The sequence below is a fragment of the Caloenas nicobarica genome, chromosome 13 (genome assembly GCF_036013445.1).
Source record: "Caloenas nicobarica isolate bCalNic1 chromosome 13, bCalNic1.hap1, whole genome shotgun sequence".
NCBI classification, from domain to species: domain Eukaryota; kingdom Metazoa; phylum Chordata; class Aves; order Columbiformes; family Columbidae; genus Caloenas; species Caloenas nicobarica.
The window spans coordinates 15,412,108-15,431,517 of record NC_088257.1 but is presented as its reverse complement, the minus strand read 5'-3'; the positions used below and the strand labels follow the sequence as shown (position 1 = coordinate 15,431,517).

The 19,410-nt window shown below is 44.9% G+C and overlaps 1 protein-coding gene across 1 annotated transcript in view; it reads right to left on the bottom strand.

Moving 5' to 3' along the window:
• Window positions 1-51: 51 nt before the first annotated feature.
• The window catches only part of WWC1 (WW and C2 domain containing 1), a 67,352-nt gene continuing 47,993 nt past the window's right edge, over window positions 52-19,410 (bottom strand). The window contains exons 11-23 of the mRNA XM_065643838.1: window positions 16,517-17,055; window positions 12,275-12,383; window positions 10,419-10,499; window positions 9,428-9,514; window positions 8,462-8,654; window positions 6,953-7,105; window positions 6,277-6,377; window positions 5,370-5,517; window positions 4,504-4,668; window positions 2,998-3,090; window positions 2,191-2,421; window positions 1,265-1,386; window positions 52-751 (exon numbers count right to left, since the gene is read on the bottom strand). Coding sequence (XP_065499910.1) covers window positions 685-751; window positions 1,265-1,386; window positions 2,191-2,421; window positions 2,998-3,090; window positions 4,504-4,668; window positions 5,370-5,517; window positions 6,277-6,377; window positions 6,953-7,105; window positions 8,462-8,654; window positions 9,428-9,514; window positions 10,419-10,499; window positions 12,275-12,383; window positions 16,517-17,055 — 2,089 coding nt within the window. The 3' untranslated portion in view covers window positions 52-684. The remainder of the gene's footprint in view (window positions 752-1,264; window positions 1,387-2,190; window positions 2,422-2,997; window positions 3,091-4,503; window positions 4,669-5,369; window positions 5,518-6,276; window positions 6,378-6,952; window positions 7,106-8,461; window positions 8,655-9,427; window positions 9,515-10,418; window positions 10,500-12,274; window positions 12,384-16,516; window positions 17,056-19,410) is intronic.

The following is a 19,410-nucleotide window of genomic DNA, read 5'->3' as shown; positions in this document are numbered from 1 at the left end:
GGCAGGTTTGTCCAGAAAGGTCACTTTATTGGAAAAACCTAAAATGGACTTAAAACCTGCAGCCCTCCTCCCACAGCAGTGGTTTCAATGGGCTCCCCAAGTTACCTTCGCAGCCCCATTACAGACACGAGCTGCGGTACAAATGTTAAAAGTGCAAGTATTCTGAACGTCACACCCACTTTTATGACCCAGCAGGGAACACAAACGCTTCACAGCTCACAGAGAATTCGTTCACAGCACTCGGGAGTCAGAACGGGCTCCCTGCATTCCCCACAGGGTACAAAACACACCACTCGGAGGAGAGTCCGATGCAGAACATCATAGAAGATAGGGGTGAGGTTCCTTCAAATGTATTTTATTGCAGTAAAACCTCTAAAAGGCAGAGCTGTACAAAAAGTCTAAACAGCATTATTTAAGAATAACAGCACCTTACGCTGCATTTGTTCTTATTTAAAATTCTATTTCCCAAAAATACATTCCTAAATATACAAACTATACAATCTCGTCACTTTAATGCTGGTTTCTGTGATGATATAACTTTAACCTAAAAATCTTCAAAACATCCACATACTCACAAAAGCTCTAATATACAAATGCCTTGGTACCTTCATAAAACCACATAAATAACTTCAAAACCCAAACTGCATTTGTAGAATTGTCCGGAAAGCAAATACTTTATGGTGATCACACATCGTCCGCAGAGAGCGTTGGAATGTTTACCCTCGGCCGCGTGAAAAATGCCATTTTCTCTCTAAAAAAAGATGACCAGTTGTTAATGCAACAGAAGTCTTGCCAGAAATGTCCATCATGCACATTAAAATTCATCCTGCCAGTTGTCACCACGCAGAGCAGCAGCACCTCCTCGCACCACCTGCACCTCTTATTTATGTACCAGACGTGGAGTATCCCCGCAGTTAAACTCCCGGCGCTGACTGTATCAAACGGGCACTTTGGAAAGGCTCAGGGGTTTTGCCTTTCTAGGCACATTACTCAGGGAAGCAAAGGGCTGCTTCTGTATTAAACAACAGTTTGTGACTTTATTGCCGGGTGGGGAATGACCCGGAGCACGGCCGGTTGCTTTGAGCTCACGTGCAGTGCTGCAGCTCCTTTCCCCGACTCTCAGACTTTACACTTTGAAATAAAAATACAGAAATTTTTGTTTAAGCCGAACAGATTAGCCTTCCTCATCAGCATCTTAGTCACCCATAGAGAAATCAGGGTAGGAGTCAATTTTTCCTCCCTGTTCCCAGCCAGCTGTACTTACCGGAATGACTGAACTTCCAGAGGCTCCTTGCGGCTCTGCCCGCGCAGCCTGTGGACGTCCTTGGCTGCAGCTCGCATCATCTTATCGGCCTTGAGCTCACACTTACGTTCTGTTCTTTCCACCTAAACAAATAATGGAACAGAGCCATTTTGTGTTTCCAGGAGGAATCATTTTATCTCAGCTCATCTCCAAATACAGCAGTATTTCAGCTGCAGGTCTAAGGGGTCTGGAGGCTGCTGACTCAGGAAATCGTGAGCCACAGAAACTAACCTGAATGTTTCTCAGGTAACCACTGGCACGGAGAGAGTTTTTGTTAGCTCTTCCAGCCCTTTGGTAAGAACTATGGGTGCTGTCTGCACCTTCTTCGTAGCTGCTTCTTGTATTTTTTTAAGCCAGCAGATCAGCTCATGCAAGAACGTGGCAACCCACATTCCAGCTGTGCCCCAAAGTGCACCTTGTACCAACTCGCTCCTACCCCTGGTGCCAACATAACTTCGTTTCTGCCTGGTGCCAGTGGAGGTGCTCTGATAAATCACAGACATTGTGAAGGAGCCCTGTAAAAGTCTGCTATCATCTGACTCAATATGCATGAGGATCCTATTCTAAAACCAAGTGTCATCCAAGCACAAGTTCCATGCAGCCATTATTTCTCTTGGAAGGATCAAGACACACAACTGCTGTCTTCTCAACCCTCACACCTGCGGGAAGGCAGGCACAGACTCTGCAGCCTGTGAACACCGCACCTGAGAACAGCCAGACCCTCATGGACTGCGGCTTCTGTCACCAGTCACTTGATGGAGCAGAAAGGGGAAGACACGAGTGACTGTTATGCTATGGCTTCACTTCCTGACTGTCCAAAGTCTCCTGTTTCTGAAACCACGTTTCTCAAACATCTTGAATAAAATCCAAGGGCAGGTATTACTCACTCGTTTTTCCACGAGCCTCAGCAGCAGTCGAAATCTCTCGTCATCCTTCACCCACTGCGGCAACTCTTTTTCACCCTGACTTTGAGCTTGTTCCAGCTGTTCTTTCAGTTCCCTCAGCACCGAGATCTCCTGAACCAGCCGGTCGTGCCAGGTTTTAGAAGCTTGCAGGTCCAGCTCCAGGTCTAGTGAAGTGCGGATTAGGCGCTCTGTACCGAAGGACTTGACTGAAGGCTGGAAAAGAAGGGGTGTGTAAACACAGTGATGAGAACTGTCCTGACCACTCCCCCCAAAATGGCCAAATACACCACGAGACTCATTTTCCCCACACTTCTCTTAGCACGAAGCATCTCCATTGATCCAAAAACCATCTCTTTGGGAGCTCGGCACCAGTATCGCAGGGGAATTTCAGTGATTGCCATCACAACAGGCACATGGGCTCACGGTGTGACACAGAGTCACCACAACAGGGTCACCTGAGCATCTGAGACACCATCCTCCTCACATTTATCGTAAGTACTTAAGAATTTCACAACAATAGACATGGGAAAACTATTTGTGCTTCTTCTGCTCTGATAAGATAGAAAATACCAGGAACCATCTTCCTACGGTGATCATTCTAAATGAGTTCCATCCTGTCACATTCTGATGTATCAAAGCAGCCTTGAGAGGCTTCTCACACACAAAGAAAAGGTTGTGAATGAAAACACGTGGCAAGTGATGTATGTTTTCAAATTATTCCTTTAAAACAGTTTTCTGGTTTTTGCAAGTGTCTATGCTAGAGAAAAAAATGAGTGGTGAGGTTTTTACCCGTTTGACTCTGACACTTCGCCTCTCCATTGCATTTCGAACGAAGGGGGGCTTTTTGGACAGCGTTGAACTGTCACTGTCGCTGCGATTCAGCTGAAAATGAAAGCGAAAATCACATATTTTTCATGAAACAAATACAAACAGCGCACACACACATTATTAGCAAGGTCAGAGGGTTCTGTAAGTGTTTATAAGCAGTGACGTAAGCAGAACTAAGAAGTTTTGTGAAAGGTTACAGCAGACAGCTGCCATCTGAGTGCACAACATGCAATCCACAGCCAGATCCCACCAGGAGCCTTGAACTCTGTCCCTTTTTGGGAATAGACTGTGTAGAAAAAGAGACATTATGTTAGGGTATAATATGGGATCCTACCCCACTGCCCTTCTCCTGTGCAAGTAACTGCGCTGGGCAAAACAGCCTAGAAAAATAAGCTCTAAGTAATAAAAAAAACCCCTTTCCTAGCAGCTCTAAAACATGGGGCTATTTTGAGATTTCTCTTTTCTCCAGTGACTTGCATTTCAAGCTACTGGTGCCAGAGGTAGGTTTACCTGTAAGCTATCCCCCTGGGTTTTTCAACTTCAGAGTTGTCATGTTAGACACACACAGCCTGCCTTCTTTTGTGACTGTCTCCAGACCCTTAAAAAGAGCTCAGCTCAAGTTGGGTTTAATTCCCTCCTTGTGCTCCTTCCGAAACCTGGGGGTGGGAGGGAACAGGCGTGTGGGATCTCTATGTGCTGGGACACCATGCCTCCTCCACCCAAGCACTGCTGCAAATTAAGTAAGTTCCTGTGGAAGCACCTGATTCTGAATCAGAGAAACCTGCACATCAAATTCGGTTTGGCTGTACCAAGAGCACGCCCGCTTAGGACGGGCCATGTGTGATTAAAGGCAGTGCTTGCTTGTTTGTCGATTCCATTTAAAAGATGAGTTATAGTTTAGGCTGACCCTCCATCCAGGAAATAATTGTGAACAAACATTTCAAAGCAGTGGAAGTGACACCCTGACCCAGCCTGTTCAGTTACCTTCAGACAAAGCACACCAGACACTTTCAGGCTTCCACAATTTTTTTGCTGACATTATCAGCCGTTTCTAATATTCTGTTTCTACCAAGGTTTCCTGTTCACCTCATCTGAAGTCAGGTGGACACAGCTAAGTCAGTTCAAGTTAGCACAGAATAATCCTAAAGCAGCAGGAAAGGGTTTGATACGCAGCTTATTCATCCCTGTCTTACAGCAGCCCTTCCAGGTTAGTCCGGGTATCTCAATGTGCTGCATGTACCGCAAACACACCTGCACATATATGCTTTATAAATTTGTGCTCAATATTATAAGTTCCCAGGAAAGATACTGTCTAGGAGGTGAGGACAGAGCAACTTCTGAAGTCAAAGGAGGAGAGAAGAAAACAGTGTCGGGTCACTGTGAAAATTTCGGATTAAGTGAACGCTGGTATCGTGCATTCATTAATAGAAAATTGTATTTATAACCCCAAGACTGCATTTTCCTTACCCGACACACATACTGACTTTGTGGTCCTGGTGAAAATGTTTTTGAGCGGATGATAGTGCTACCTCTGACAAACTGAGTTTGGGGTGGATTTGCTGCCCTTTTGTCTTTCGGACGCACTACGGTAGAAGACTGTGTGAGGTTCTCCGTGTTCGTCTCTTTATCCACCTGGAAGACAGATGCCGCGGTGTGAACGCCAGCTTGCCATATCACCAGTGACACACACCCTGGCCTGCCTGAGACACCTGTGACATGTCTCTGCCTTCAGTCCCAGGGGCGTCACATTCAAAACCACATATTCTTTAGCCCTTTTCATGCAGAGTCTCCTGAGACCTCCCTCTTTGAACTCAGCTGCTGCTACATTAACTGTATCGCTCCCTATGGGCTCCGCGGCCATTGATCGCTGTTCAACACAACTGACCCCAACGAGCTTCGCCTGTTGATCCAGCACATCAATGGGACCTGGCGACCTCCCAGCGAACAGAGGTATGATTTTTAACACCATTCCCTTACTTGTTGTGCATTTGCCGCAAAGATCCAAATCACTGAATGTACGTGCACAGAGCACGTGTACAGCACATTTGTCAGACTACAAGTACATTCAGAATTAAACAAGGTCAAAGCCACTATCACATTAACGAAAACAGTTTTCACGAGCAGCAAAAAGGAGGCACAAAACAATGCCATATTAACTATGGAACAAAGTGGTCATGTAGAGTTATTCAAAAGATTTCAGGTAGATAAACGTTTAAGTATCAATGATGAACTTTCAAGTAACAGCTGTAGCCTTGCTCAGCTCAACAGCAAACGGTCAGCTGGGCAACGGGAAGCTTCACCCATCTTTCTGCTCAAAAGGCCCGTGACGTTACCTTCACTGCTATTTCCATGTGCAGCTGGGAATCCAGACTTTCTTCTGTTTCCCACAGTGATTTTCCGGCACAGAATTCCTCCTCCTCCTCTGCTTCATTTTCACTGATCTCATCCTGTTCTTCCTGATCAGGAACCTCTTCGTCTTGCCTGTTAAGAACAGCTTTGTTATTGAACTGGCCTGTTGTGGACAATGCTCTGGTGCTGCAGCAGGAGTTACCGCCCGTAAGCTGCTGGGCAGAAACACGTCCCAAGGCAGCTGGTTGTACCTAGCGAGTCCCGTAGCCACCGACATTACACAAACACAGATTCATAAGGCAATAATTGAAACTGGAGTGAGGCTGCAACCATTACGGCCAAAAACTTCATACTGATCTCGCTTCAAAGGAATCAAGCTGAGGGTTCAGCCATGCGGTCGGGGTTAAGGTGAGCACATCTTAAGGGCAGCTCTCAGGATGCCATTAGTCTTAGTTTAAAAAGCAATGCCGAACAAAATTAAAATATTGTTTTAACATCCTTTTCAGGTCCTTTGAACTCACGGCTGGCATCTCCAGGCTTGCTTTTTATTTCTAATGTTGGGTTTCATTAATAACATCTGAACCTGAAGAATGTAAACCACAGCCAAAATTAATATTAAAGCAAAGCCTTGCACCATACAGTGGAGCTTTCATGGATGTCCGCAGAACGTGGTACAAATAACACAATTAGTATTGACTATTGTTACCGTTTATCAGCTTTGCTCTCATTTCCCAAGCACAGCCACCAGAACAGAAGAAACAGGATTTTTTCACCAAAATGGCAGGAGACAGAAGCCGCCTCCCACAGCTCTGTATCTGCTTTTTTCTCTGCACGTGACTCTCCAAATGCTCTGATCAGCCCACAACGCTGGGACAGCGGGTTGCTACCTACCAGCTCTCTCCACTAGTTAAAGTGCTTCTGCTTTCCTCCAGTTTCTTCTCCACAGCTTCCAGTTCCACAGCTGTCTGCTCTAAGAGCGCCGAGACAGAGTCCTGAGGAGAACAAGAGGCTTCTGGTGAAGACACAACTCTCAGAACCCACAAAGCTCTTTCCTGCTCACACAGCCCGCCCGGCTCTCCTCTGGTGCCAGGAGAGTGGTGTTCCCCGCACTGCGGTGTCCCGGAGCCCGTTTTCACCCTGTGCTCTGGCAGCCCCGCGTGAGCACCCCCGCCCACCGCCCCGGTGACACCAGCACGCGTGGGGATGGGACGCAGGCTGAGCGTGGTGCGTGCCGGGCACGTGCAAAGGTCCCGCTGCGCCCTGGCTCGTTCGGCAAGTGCACTGTCCAGCGGGAGAAAGGCAGGAGATCACATGTCACTTACACCAGATCACATCCCACATCCCTCAGCTTCCAGAGGAGCAGAGTTCAGTAAGTATTTAGCCCAGGACAAGGGCATATCTGTAATTGACATGTTAATTATTTTGCTGCACTTAATCACATTTTCAAGTCCTAATATGAACACACCAGCCTTCGCGTCTCGTCTATTGTAACAGTCCTTCAGCCACACAAACCCTCATTAGTACTGTTTAGAAGAGATTTGCTTGAATTAAAAGCAGTTGTTCTTACTGTTTTTTCAGTGCAGGGTACTTCGGAGTGAATATTTCCTTGTTTACTTTTCCTGTTTTGCTTCTGCAGATACTTATAACTAAGGAGGTTATACCAACGGGTTGTTTTCTCTCCGGATCTACATATTTCGGCAAGGCTAATCTGTGCTCCACCCTATTGAGAGCAAAACCACAGTTTTAGTGTAATACTAAAACGAACAACTACCACATCAGTAAGAAGAAACGAGAGTTAAAATCCAGAACTATTTGACTTTGGCAAGTTTGACAAAAAGAAAAATGGCCCTGTTCATCCCCATTTCAACAGCACTAGTATGCTTTATGTTTAATTATTTTTAATATTGCCTAGGACTTCCAATCCAAGTAGCAAGTGATTCACTACAGCTCTTGTGTACAAGAATCCAGAAGTATGAATGGTGCTACTGCAGCCTGGATAAATTACAGCCAGACCTTCAAAGAAAAAGGGAAAGGAACAGGAGATGAAGAGTCTCGTTCCAGAAATCTGCAAGGCTGACAAAAAGCACTGCCTCAGACCGAGATGCTTTCATTTTATATTCCATTCCTCTTCATCTAACCTTGTAATTTTTTACATTTAGTACGCACCTCCTGGCATATTCAAAACCAAAGTAAGACTGATTTGTAATTTATTTAATCCATGTCTGAGTAGACTCGGTTGCCCCAGCCCAGTCCAGCCGCTGAGCACACCCCCTGCACGTCAGTGTGCGCCCACCTGCAGCTCAGCTACTGCACGACTGTACACGCTGCCAAAAGAGAAAAAAACCCTTTGGAAAACAGATGTATTCCTGAATAAAAATGACCTTTGCAAAGCAAGTGGAGGAAGAAGTGCAGAATCACCACAAAACATGTACCCCTCCAGCCAAGGGAGATGCTACAGAACATGTGCAGGACAAAATATCAGCTTTCCTGTAACTTAATGGTTGCTTCTGTCCCAGCTCAACACACCCTACTCGTGTTCTGGACGGCGATACTCCAGAAATAGTTCTACTAAATCAACTTGCTCGGGTTATACTGAATTACAAAAAAGCTTTTCTAACAATAGGGAGCGGTTGGCTATGGCAATACTAGCACTCAAAAAACTATACTCATATAGATTTTAATAGCATAGATTAATAGTAGTTTTTAAAAAAATGCTTTAGAGGTCTTTAGTATTCTACAGTGGCTTCCAAATACCTCTGAGAAGTCCATTCTCGGTTACTTTACAAGAAATGTTTATAAAAGGAAGAAAAATAGGTAGGGTTTCACGTTCAGTCACGAGGGAAGGGAAATCTAGTACTCTGACAAAGTCACCGCTAGTTCTGTAACAAAACATCTAATAGATTTTTGTTTTTTTCTTGATCAAAATCGTTACTGCAAAGAACACTGCGAGAGATCATATAGCTAAGGATCATCAAGAAGACTTTCAGAGAAATTGCCATACTCCAGAGTTTAAAATTTTGCCTAATTCAAAAGAGGAAACAAACACAAAGGTATTAAAATAGAGATTAATACTAACCAAACATTCTTCAAGGTGAGACTTATCTACAGTGCAAACATCGACTCTTAAAGTCTTCTGGCGTAATGCCGGGTAAGAGATAGAAACCCAAAATATTTCATTGTACACAAGATTGTCTGAAGCTTCCACCGGTCTTGTGCGAAACAAGCAGCTTGTGCTTTCTGAACAGGGCAGGACAGCCACGCGAATGTTCCTGTTGAAAAAAGCGCTGCAATCAGTTCTACCGTGCAGGTTTGCAGTTCCCTCCATTGCAAGAGCTCCATAAAGCTGCAAGTGAAATTCAGCCTAAGCACTGCGGACATCACTGTCCTGTCCTGTTCTGTTCTTCGGAGTATCAGTCAACTGAGAAAAAAAGGCACATCTCATCACAAGATCAGAGACATGAAGTGGTGTGAATTGCCGTACACTTCATCCTTCTGCATCTTGTAATCGAACACCATCGGACTGTGTTTTACACGGTTGTTTACGCCTGTGCAACCTGTCGCGCTGCTCACGTACCCTTCTGTAGGCAGAAACAGCTACGCAAAAATGAATCGAGGTTTTGTCAGCTTATTCAGCCCACAGCTGAATTTAAAAACCTTGTGCCTGGCACGAGTCCAGTCGAAGCTGTACGTGTTCCCACACATGCGGCTGTGCAGGTGCCCAAGGCCGAGCTCTGCAGCACAAGGAACACCCGTCTCCCCTCCATGCAGCTGCTCTGGGCACGGCTGCAGCTCAGAACCTTGCAGGCTACTGCTCACTGCAGGCAAGTCTTTGCCTCACAAATACAGACCTCTGAGGAAAAAAATGCATCTCATTTCAGTTTGCGGGTTTATTAGTTCATCAATGTTGCTACACATAGCAAAGTGTAGCAGCATTTCAGAACGGGTAAATTTTTAAGAGCATGAAAAAACAAAAACCAACATCTGTTTAATTCCCACTGGAATCTCATACAAATACTTAAGCACGTTTATTTCACCCACTCACACTTTTTGATCTGGTTGTAACAGCAGCGCTGGAACGTTACTCAGCTGGATGACCAATATCGCAAATTGTTTATTTTTGTCATCATATCTGAATTGGAAAGATACAAAAAAGCAGTATTAGTAAAGATGTCTGCCTTGGACTCCATGAATGAGCATTCCACTTGTTCCATTAACACAAACATTAAAAATCTACGAACAAGACAAAACTAAACCAGGACCATGGCTTTGTTTAAAACAAAACCAGTTTCATATTATGTGAAGTTTTGCCACCAGAACATCCAGAATTCAGAACAGTCCAGAACATCCAGAACTTCGGAGTTCAGACACAGTGGACTACAGATTTGACCTAAGACACATCGCTTTTCCTGGGGTCTAGCGAAATTGCTGTATTGTAACTAAAACCTTTTGAAAGGCCTTAGTCGTAAGACTGTGACATAAAAAAAGTTACAAGTAGAAATATAACAGTGAGGATGTGATGGGTAACCATTGTTTTACCATTGATGGCCGTGACAAGACAGTTTTGCACTATTTATTTTTCCTCAAATCACAAATAATCTTCCACTAAGTCATTTACGGAAGATGCCTCTGTACCTGCCTTCCTACACCTGCCCCACGACGTGGGATTCAGGTGTGGCCAGTGATTCCGATTCCGTTCACTCTCAGCAGATTTTCCCCACCAGCTGCGGGCTAACAGGGACTGCAAGCCAGCAAAAGGCTCTGTCCAGTCCAGCGCTGCCAGTGCTCCCATTGCTGGTTTGCACCCTCATACCACACCGTCATCCGCTGATTTCCACTGACGTGAAAGAGGATAACTGGGCCAAGGACCTCCTAGAGGCGAGTGTGAATCTCAATTACACTACAGAGGGCATTAATTAGTTAATACTAATAGGACAGGATAAACAGGATAAGAAAACAGAAAGCACTATCTTTTACATCCCATCTGTCATTCTTTCCATTTGAAGGAAAATCCAATAAAAATGTGTAGTGCTTACCTCATTGCAATTTGCACTTTAGCTGTCCCAACTGCTTCTGTATCGTCACTGTCAAACACCATCGCTTCTGACACACATGGTCTGAAAGAAACCAAAGACAATTTAGGACTTGATTTCCCTCTTATTGAAGTGCCAGCATTCAGGTGATTCAAGGTCTTTGCCCTTCCATTCAGGGGTTGGCTATATGGATTTTGTAAAATTAGCAGCTCAAAGAAAGCCCATTTAAGAAGTGCAATCATCCTCAGAGGTATGTATTACAGTGCTTATCAGCAGAAAGTCATATGCCTTTCCCCTTCACTGCCAAGAAAAGCCACACAAAAGACACTGCAAAAACAAGGCAGTAGGGGATTTTTAAAGGGTCCCCTTGACTGGATTTTAGTAAAGACAGTTGACTGCCCAGCAACAGAAATAAGACTTAATAACTGCAATCCTGTTCTGCATCATGACAGCAAAAATTCTCAAGTTTGATTAGATTTAATTCATTCCTTTGTTTCTTTAAGAAACCAAATTTCCCTAGGCACATTAAGAGCGACAGAATGTACTGCCTGGTGTTGAACAGTTGGAACAGCTACCTGCATCATTCTCGTCCCAATGTACTCCTCCTCCAAGGTTTTATGCACTGGAAGTCCCCAAAGCTACGTTCATTGTCTAATTGACTCAGAGGCTATGCTGCAGCACATTAAAAGGGGATTAGCATTCTTCTAAGTATTTTCCATATTACCTAGCACTCGCTCATATTTCATTACATCTCAGCTACAGAGGACAACTGCATTGCTCACCCTGCCCTCACCGTTTATTACAGGCACCACAGTGATGCTGTAGTTGTTACAAAGGCTGGTAAGTCAACAACCCAAAGGACAGTAAGGAACATCAGACGTGTGAGTGTGCATGGGATGCCTTGTGTCCTTGTCACACCTTTTCCCTCCTGCCCTCGCCGCAGCGCTCTGTCCTGTTTGGGGGACACAGGGGCCGTAAGACACCCAACTGTGACTGCCTGGCTTGGGCCCATGGGCTCTGCTTTACAGAAGCACTGCATGTTCTTGTCAAAGCGCATTGTGCTGTAAACATAAAAATCTACTCATTTATCTAGAGCATTAATGAACGCAATGAATGGGGGGGATATGAGATGAGGAATTTTTCACCTCTACAGTCGTGTCTTTCAAGAAATGACCCCACAATTCATCCCAATGCCAATAAAATAGTAAGAAACCCCACGTTAGATGCGGCTAAACCAGTTATCAGTAAGGTCAGTACCTTCCAGTGAACTTTTTGTCAAACCACCCCGGACAGCTTTAGGAAGCAGTAAGGAGGCCCAGAGCCCCGCAGGAGCAGCGAGGCCGAGCTCTGACTGTCAGCTCCGCACTTGTGAGTCCTGCGGAACCACAAACTGGCTCCAGGGACTAGGGAACTGCCCCGCAGCGTGTACAGGTCCACGAGGCAGCTCAAGGTGCTTCTGCTGTCTGCCTTCAACAACCCAAAGCCCTCTCGGGCTGACTGAGGGCTGTCATTGACACCAGAATGCCTGAGTGACAGGAGGGGAACTTTACACCTGCCAGATGGCTCCGCTACCCCTGTCAAGGCAGCACTCACAGCTTACCAGCACCTCCACAAACACACCGGCTGTTCAAACAGTTCTCCGTGCGCTTGCTTTCAGCTGCTTCTATTATGGGAAGCATGGGTCACTTTGGTAATCAAATTCAACCTGCTCATGTTTTTCTCAGAAGTATTAAGAAATCTGAGATTGAGAAGTTTAGCCACCAAATGACAAAAGAGATCGTAATTGGCATTATTCCAGCTGACTCCTGTGTGCAAAGCGGAGTCATTGGCTTCTTCCTAGAGAGAGATGTGATGTCTACCTTTGCACAGATGCCTCATACACCCCGCTATCTCCAGCAACAGATTCATCAGACACTGCAGCTGACACACACGCCACCTTCAGTGCTGTCCCTCCAGCTGTATTTATACCTATCAGAAAAGCACAGAGGAAAACAGAAACAGGTGTTAATGAAAACGAACTGCCTGGATCAGCAGCAGCTTTTGTCCTATCCTCCCCTTGAATTGCAGTTTTTCCCCACCCAAGTATTGTTAAGCAACAGCACGATTCTGCAGACAGGGAGGACACAGGCAGGGAGGGCTGCGCTCAACAGCCACCGTCAAGTTAGTGCTTCAGGAACGTGCCCGACTGCCCTGGAGAACAAAAAGCCCCTGGACAACCAGAGGAACAGCTCATGTGGTGGAGGTGAGAGCAGGGCTTCATCGCACAGTCCATGCCCATTTCATACTTGCTCCCTGCAGGTGTGTGCCCACAGGCAGAGGTTACAGCCCGGTGGTGCCGGCTGTTACAAACGGCTGCCCCCGCACCTCCGTGGGTGCAAGTCCTCACAGGTGACGCACAGAGAGGCTTCCCAAGCACCTGAAGGGCAGTGAGGTGCCCGGGACAAGACGGGCAATGTGCAGAGGAAGCAGAACTTGTGAATTCCAGTGAAGGTACATATCGGAACCAACAAAACAGCTTCTACTGCAAGTCAGCCTTAAGCAGGGTCTGGTCTGAGCTACCCCGGAGAGCAGCAGCCAGGCAAACAAACACTGCTCATGCTGAGGGGTATATCCCATCTGGAGAGCTTATATCAAAAATTTAGCTTCAAGGAGGGGAAACAGCAAAAAAACCACCACCCTGAACCCAAAACGTTAGCCTACCCAGAAGACAGGTCCAGAAAGACCAGGTTAGGTGGCTGAATATGGAAAGGAGAGATTATAGGATTCAAAATAGAAACCACATGCAGGAATGCAGGGAAAGGAGGTAAGGAAGAGAAACTAAGGAAGGTGAAGCAAGGAGTGTTGCCTGACTTAGATTTCTTGTGCTACAAAACAGGGGGATATGACCTGGGCACTTCTGCAAATTCTGCACCTTTTCACTTGAGCCATCACATTTCTGCAGAGACGCGCTTCAGCCAAGAGGCCGGAGAACTCTGCCCGCCACGGTGGCCAACGAGGGCTGGGACATACCCGGTCCTTGGCTTTCCCTCTCTGGCAGGGCTTTGGGGAACCCGCCGAGGGCGAGAAGGTGCCACCTTGTCACAGCGGGAGCAGCTGTGACCCTGCAGCACAAATGCGGCAACGCGCTCCTGTCCAACGGGCTTTTGTCTTTCAGAAGTGGTCCCTCTTTCCCATGGCCTAAGGAAAGCACATGCCCTCAAATCGATATATAGTTTCCATCCCATATTTTCTTTATTGCAAAGCAGTTTGTGTTTGGTTTTTTTTTTTTTTCTTTCCACAGTCTCAAAGCCACTCGAAGAATTAAAAGTAGGTTTGAAAAAAGATTGGTGCAAAAAGTGCGCAAGCTCCACACAGGGTTATGGAATAACATCAGGATTTAAGGACTTGTTCTACAATTAACAGTAGAGGGTGCTACAGGTAACGTCAATATATTGAGTGCACAGGTGCAATTTGGGCCCATTAATCCATGTGTTTTTTGACAACACCACTGAATGGTATTTTTCATCTTGGTATTCCCATGGAACTGTTGGACAGAAATAAATGTCCAGACCTTTTCCCCTTAGGCCAAACCACATGAATAAATATTAGCATCTGTAACACAATATATCAGTCACTCACTGAAACAAATGGATCCATTTAATACTGGCATTCACAGTTTAATTCATCCTCCCTCTTGCTGTGCGCAAGGGCCTGGCTGCTGCTGCACTCTTGATCATAGGCTGTGCTGGAGGGATGGGTGCAGGGTCAAAACGATGTTTCTTTTTTCCTCAGTGCTGCTCTGCACCTCCTATTCCACGGTTTTAATATGAAAATGATTTCTACCCCACTGGCTGGCTTTTCAGATCAAGTTGTTTGAGTTTTACGCGCTGCTCCCAGAAACGCCACATGGTGAAGCAGGAGGGACACAGCAGGTAAGACTCAGCAACCTCAGCCTGTTTATCTCCTTCAACTGCCAGTGACAATCAGCCATTCCAGCCCAGAAAGTCTTCATTTTTGACCACTCCACTGAAGCGCCTTGAGGTCAAGGGGGACGACTACAGGGGGGTGCACAAAAACCTGCAGTGAAGAATCTGTGCAGTGGAATGCTAAAGTGTAAACCTGAATAGAGATAGAAGCAGTTCCCTGAAAAGGATTCATCGTGCAGCCATCCTTTAACTTACTTCTTTTTTTTTTTGCAAAGGATTTGGAAGCTCAGCCCTGCAAGTCTTACACATACTCTGAACCTGTAACTTTTTTATGTGGCTAATTAACACAAAACTTGGATTTTCTGTTTGAAGTCTCCAAAGAGGTATCACACTAAAAAAAGCTTATGGAAGATTTCAGAAATGACCCAACTCTCTTCTATATTTCCGAGCAGGTAGATAGCACTTCCTATATGTTTTTCACCTGTTTTTCCACTCATATCAAGAATTTAAATTTTGCTCTTCACTTCCTGCCATTTCCCCTTCCACGGGCTCTCCTGGACACACCGTGTCACGGCCCTGAAGAGCCACGTCGTGCACTGTCCTCACCCGTGCCATTTCCTCAGAGAACACCACATCTACCAGGCTCCAGGTTTTCCTTTTAGCTTCACCTACATTGCTCAGGTGTCATGCAGGTGAGAGAGGAAACCTTATTTTAGCTTCAAAGATAGCAGAAGTTCTGTTCTAACAGAAACAAAAAGCAAATCCCTCAGATATATACTACTGAGCTCTGCTTACAGGAACACGTGAGCATGCTTTGGCCATGAGACCAAGTACCGACCACCCCCGTTCCAGCCACCGTGTTTCGGGTGTCACACTGAGCGCGCCCCCCCGTCCCCCCCAAATGCCTGAGGAGTAAAATCTCGTCTCGTTATAGCCCTGAAATAAACTACTTATGGTGATTATTTTGTCTGCTGACTGGCTAACAGCAATAATCACTTAATCTGCTTAATACCCGAGCTTTCACTTTAACAGCCCTGACAAATCTTGAAGAGCTAAAAAGGTTAAAACTAATCAGCACCTAGTTCTAATAAGAATAATTACTGTTTCCTACTCAAATGTATAAAACCTTTTGCTTGTAGGAAAATGGTGGCTCAAAGGGGAAGACCTGCACGCCTGTCTTTTATTATATTTTAAATAGTATTAGCCTTCCTAGCGCGGAAGGCAGCGATAGCGTGGTGCTAGTTCCCTTTATTCACACAGGCTGGTTTATAATCTTGTGAAGAACAGAAACAAACTGCACAGCTAGTTTGTACGACTACGGGTTGCAAGTTTATATTGCCTTTAAAGCTCTTCTTCACTGCAGTTACAAATCCAGTCGTTTCACTCGTTTCCATTGGATTTAACCCAACTACGGGTGCAAGGCCCCAGCACGAGTGCGGTGACTGGTGCCTGCTGCCTTCCATCCACCTCATTCCAGCCATCGTTCTCAAAAGGGATGAACCCTTCCCACTCACCAACAGGCCATATGCATGTATGAGAACATCTCCTGTCTCTAAATGTCTTATTTAATCATACTCACAATCTAAACATGCTCTTGTTGCTTAGAGACCATCCCCCTCAAAACAAGAGAAATTCAAGCACAGCCCTGACATGTCTGTTCAGCTCAAGTTAATAAATTCATTGCCACTGATTTACTGGGAACCAGAGCAAGATGCTGTGTATGCTGAAGTGACAGGGAAGGTTTTTTACTATCATTTGTTAACTATTAAACTAAATGCCTTTCCCAGTCACCCTCAAAAGCTTGGCCAAAAAGTTTGTGTCAGCATGGCACTACATGCCTCTCAGTTTCAGGCCCAAAGCACTAGATGACATCCTGAATAGCTAAGTGCCAAATTAAACCAGGCGTCCCACCACAATCATTTATATTTGCACATGAAACCCCTGTAATTTGTGTACACTAAAAACACACTTCGGTACTGTCTTCTGTAAGACTCATCAGATCAGCAGTATTTTTTGTGTACGAATTAAAATACCAACCCTTTCTCCCAAGCAAGGTAGAACAGACAGCTGAATACAGTTTTCAACACAAAGATATCAACGTGACTGACAGCTTTTGAAATACTTGCCTCTCAGTGTTTTATAAACTACATTAAAAATAAATGCATGCATGTGCACGCACACAGTTTGTTACCATACCTTGACCTAGATGTTTATCTGCTGCTCTAGGCTCTTCCAGTCTACAGTTGCCACTCCCGGTGTTTAGGTTGAGTTCTGCGAGATTTGTACTTATCTCTGCATCATCAAAATCCATATGGCTTGAAAAGGCATCACCGCTTAGGAGTGGGTCTATCACCAGTGGAGAGCAAGGTGGAGATGGAGAAGAGAGAGATGACCTTGGAGACAGAGACGTCATGGATTTTGGAGTACCAGACAACGATCTCAGAGCCTGTACGCGACTGGTGGTATCTGCTTTTTGAGTTTTCGCTACTTCGTTTTCGTGAATAGTGGTGATACAGCCTGACGGTCTGAATCCAGTGGCTCCTTCTAAGAGCAAGTCGAGCTTGTTCTGATAGTCCGAGTCCAACTGCTCCAACTGCTCCAGGTGCTCGTAGTAGAGATCAGTGAAACTGGCTGAGGTGGACGAGTCCTGGCTGGAGGTGGCAAGAGATCCTCTGCTCGATGTAAGGGAACCAGGACTGCTACTCGAGGAGAGGGAAAGCATGCTGGTGGAGAGACTGAAGGAAACAAGTCAGAAAACCATCACACTGTATCTCCTGACTTCTCAGGAAAACACTGCAACGTCACCAGATCTCTCAGCCCACATGGCACGTTGTGCTTTGTTAGCTCAGGCCATACGCATTAGTCCCCACAACAAACCAGAACCACAGCCTACCCAGTGGAAAAGCCGGGTTGCTTTTCAATAAAATAAATATAGTTCATACACATTTTTCTACTCACCATATCAACCTCATAACATTCCTTGTTTAGCCAAAACAACTCTAATGAATAGTTTCAAATCCATTAAAATTAGTGACAATGTTATCTTGCCACATCTGTCGGGATGAAGATCTATAGCTCCTTTTAATCTCCAAAGCAGACCGCAAAAACCAGCAAGGCCCATGCAAGAAGACGAAGTTATTGCAACAAACTGCCTGACTGTGTGGAAATTTCCTTCCATTTGCCTCAATCTCAGACCCCCAGCCAAAAGGCAACGTCACAACTGCCTGGAACTGGCCCTCAGAGATCACAAGAGTCAACAGGTACCAGAAACCCAGCAGGATTTACGTACGGGAAAGAGAAATCCAGGGCCAGGAGACCAAGAGAAAGAGTTGGGGCTGGGCTGTGAAATCAGTTCTCATGAATTATTTATTCCCAGAGATCTAGTTTCAGAACATAACTGACAGCAAAATTAATTTTAAGCAGGTGCTGAATAGAAGCCTGTTCAGATGAGAAAGCCCAGACACCACAGCACACTGTTTTCTGCTCAAGAGACCCAACAAATCCCCCAGTACCAACTGTAACATATACCATCCCTAGAAATTCCATTTAAAGCAACACTCCTGCTCCAGATATTAAATACCTTGCCTGTTACTGACTGTTTATAAAGACCCTTAACCCTCACTTCAGATATGGATTACCTATTAAAAAAATCCTGCATATGTATAAGTGGCTGAAGTTACCCCACTGAAACACAGTGAGGATGTTAATAAGCCTAATAATCCCTTATTTATGGGCTAAAAGCTAGAAGCTGCATGCATACAATTATGCCCATGACCTTATGAGAAAAAAGCATGTATGCAGAATTTAGTATCATTTTGGCACAAAATGTCTTCTGCATTTGTATGACAGATGTGCACTGTATCATGTTTGTTCAAAAAAGCTTTTGGGTGAAACGGAACTGGAACACGTTAAATATTTTTGCATTTTGGTAATATATATAGATCATGCCAGGACTAATAAATTTACAGCTTTCCAATGTATTTCACTATCAAAAGGGGAAGTTTTTTACTAATCTTTTCCCTATCAAAAAACTGGGCTCAGCTTCATTTTGTGCATACCTTTGAATGCCAGACATTTTGCATGATGGGGTTAATAAAACAAACGCTTATTCTTATGAAGGAGCATGCCAAGAACACTGGGCACATAGTTAGGAAGAAATTAGTTTCACATGCTTCTCGGTCACCTCAAAAGATCCCTAATCAGCTAGATGAAATGAAAATAGGATGCATTTCCACTGCATAAGAGCATCACAGATAGCTATTCTCCATGGTGGCTTATTTACATGTCAGTCTTGCACTATGATTTCTTTCCAGTGTTTTCGGTGTCATCTTCACAAAATGAAACAGAATCCCAGTGGAGCAGAAGCTACAAACAGAGTAAATTCAGTACACACCGAGAGGAAAAACCTCAGCCAAACAAAAACTTCACCAAAATCTCTTCTTAATCAAAATGATAAAAGCATAGTTTTAGCTAATGATGATTTGGCCTTAACTGCCTGCAGCCATGCATTTGTCTGAAAAAAGTAATCCTATGCTCTTCCAAAACTACAGCCTGAGCAACCAGACCACATTACGATTGCAGAAACATTTCTATATACCAAATGCACCACAAGAGATTCAGGGATATCTCAATACATTGTCTACATTGCAAGCAACTGCACACTTGGAATTAATTTAGAGAAATATTATCGTGACAGTCATACATTAACGTGTAGTTGCATCACTAAGATTCACTTCGCTTGCTGGGTGAGTGTTAAGCTGTCTTTAACATACTTCATGAATATAATACTTCAGTAATTCAAACATTAGTAAAAAAACCTCAGCTGTCGCTAGTCACCTAATGTTACACGTCAAAAATCGAAGGGATCACAGAAATTTCCCCTGTCCTCAGACAGAGGCACCACCGCATCTAAACGGAGCGGGACGTATAATCCTCGAGGCTGCTCTTTCCATTGACTACACAGGGGTCTAAGGTCAGTACTGTAACTGAGAGGCCTTTCAGACCTCTCGGTTGGGAGATGAAATTGTTAGTGGAAAAAGGCAGTTACACCGTGCGCAGTGAAAGCGCCCACAGTGCCCGTAAAAGGTACC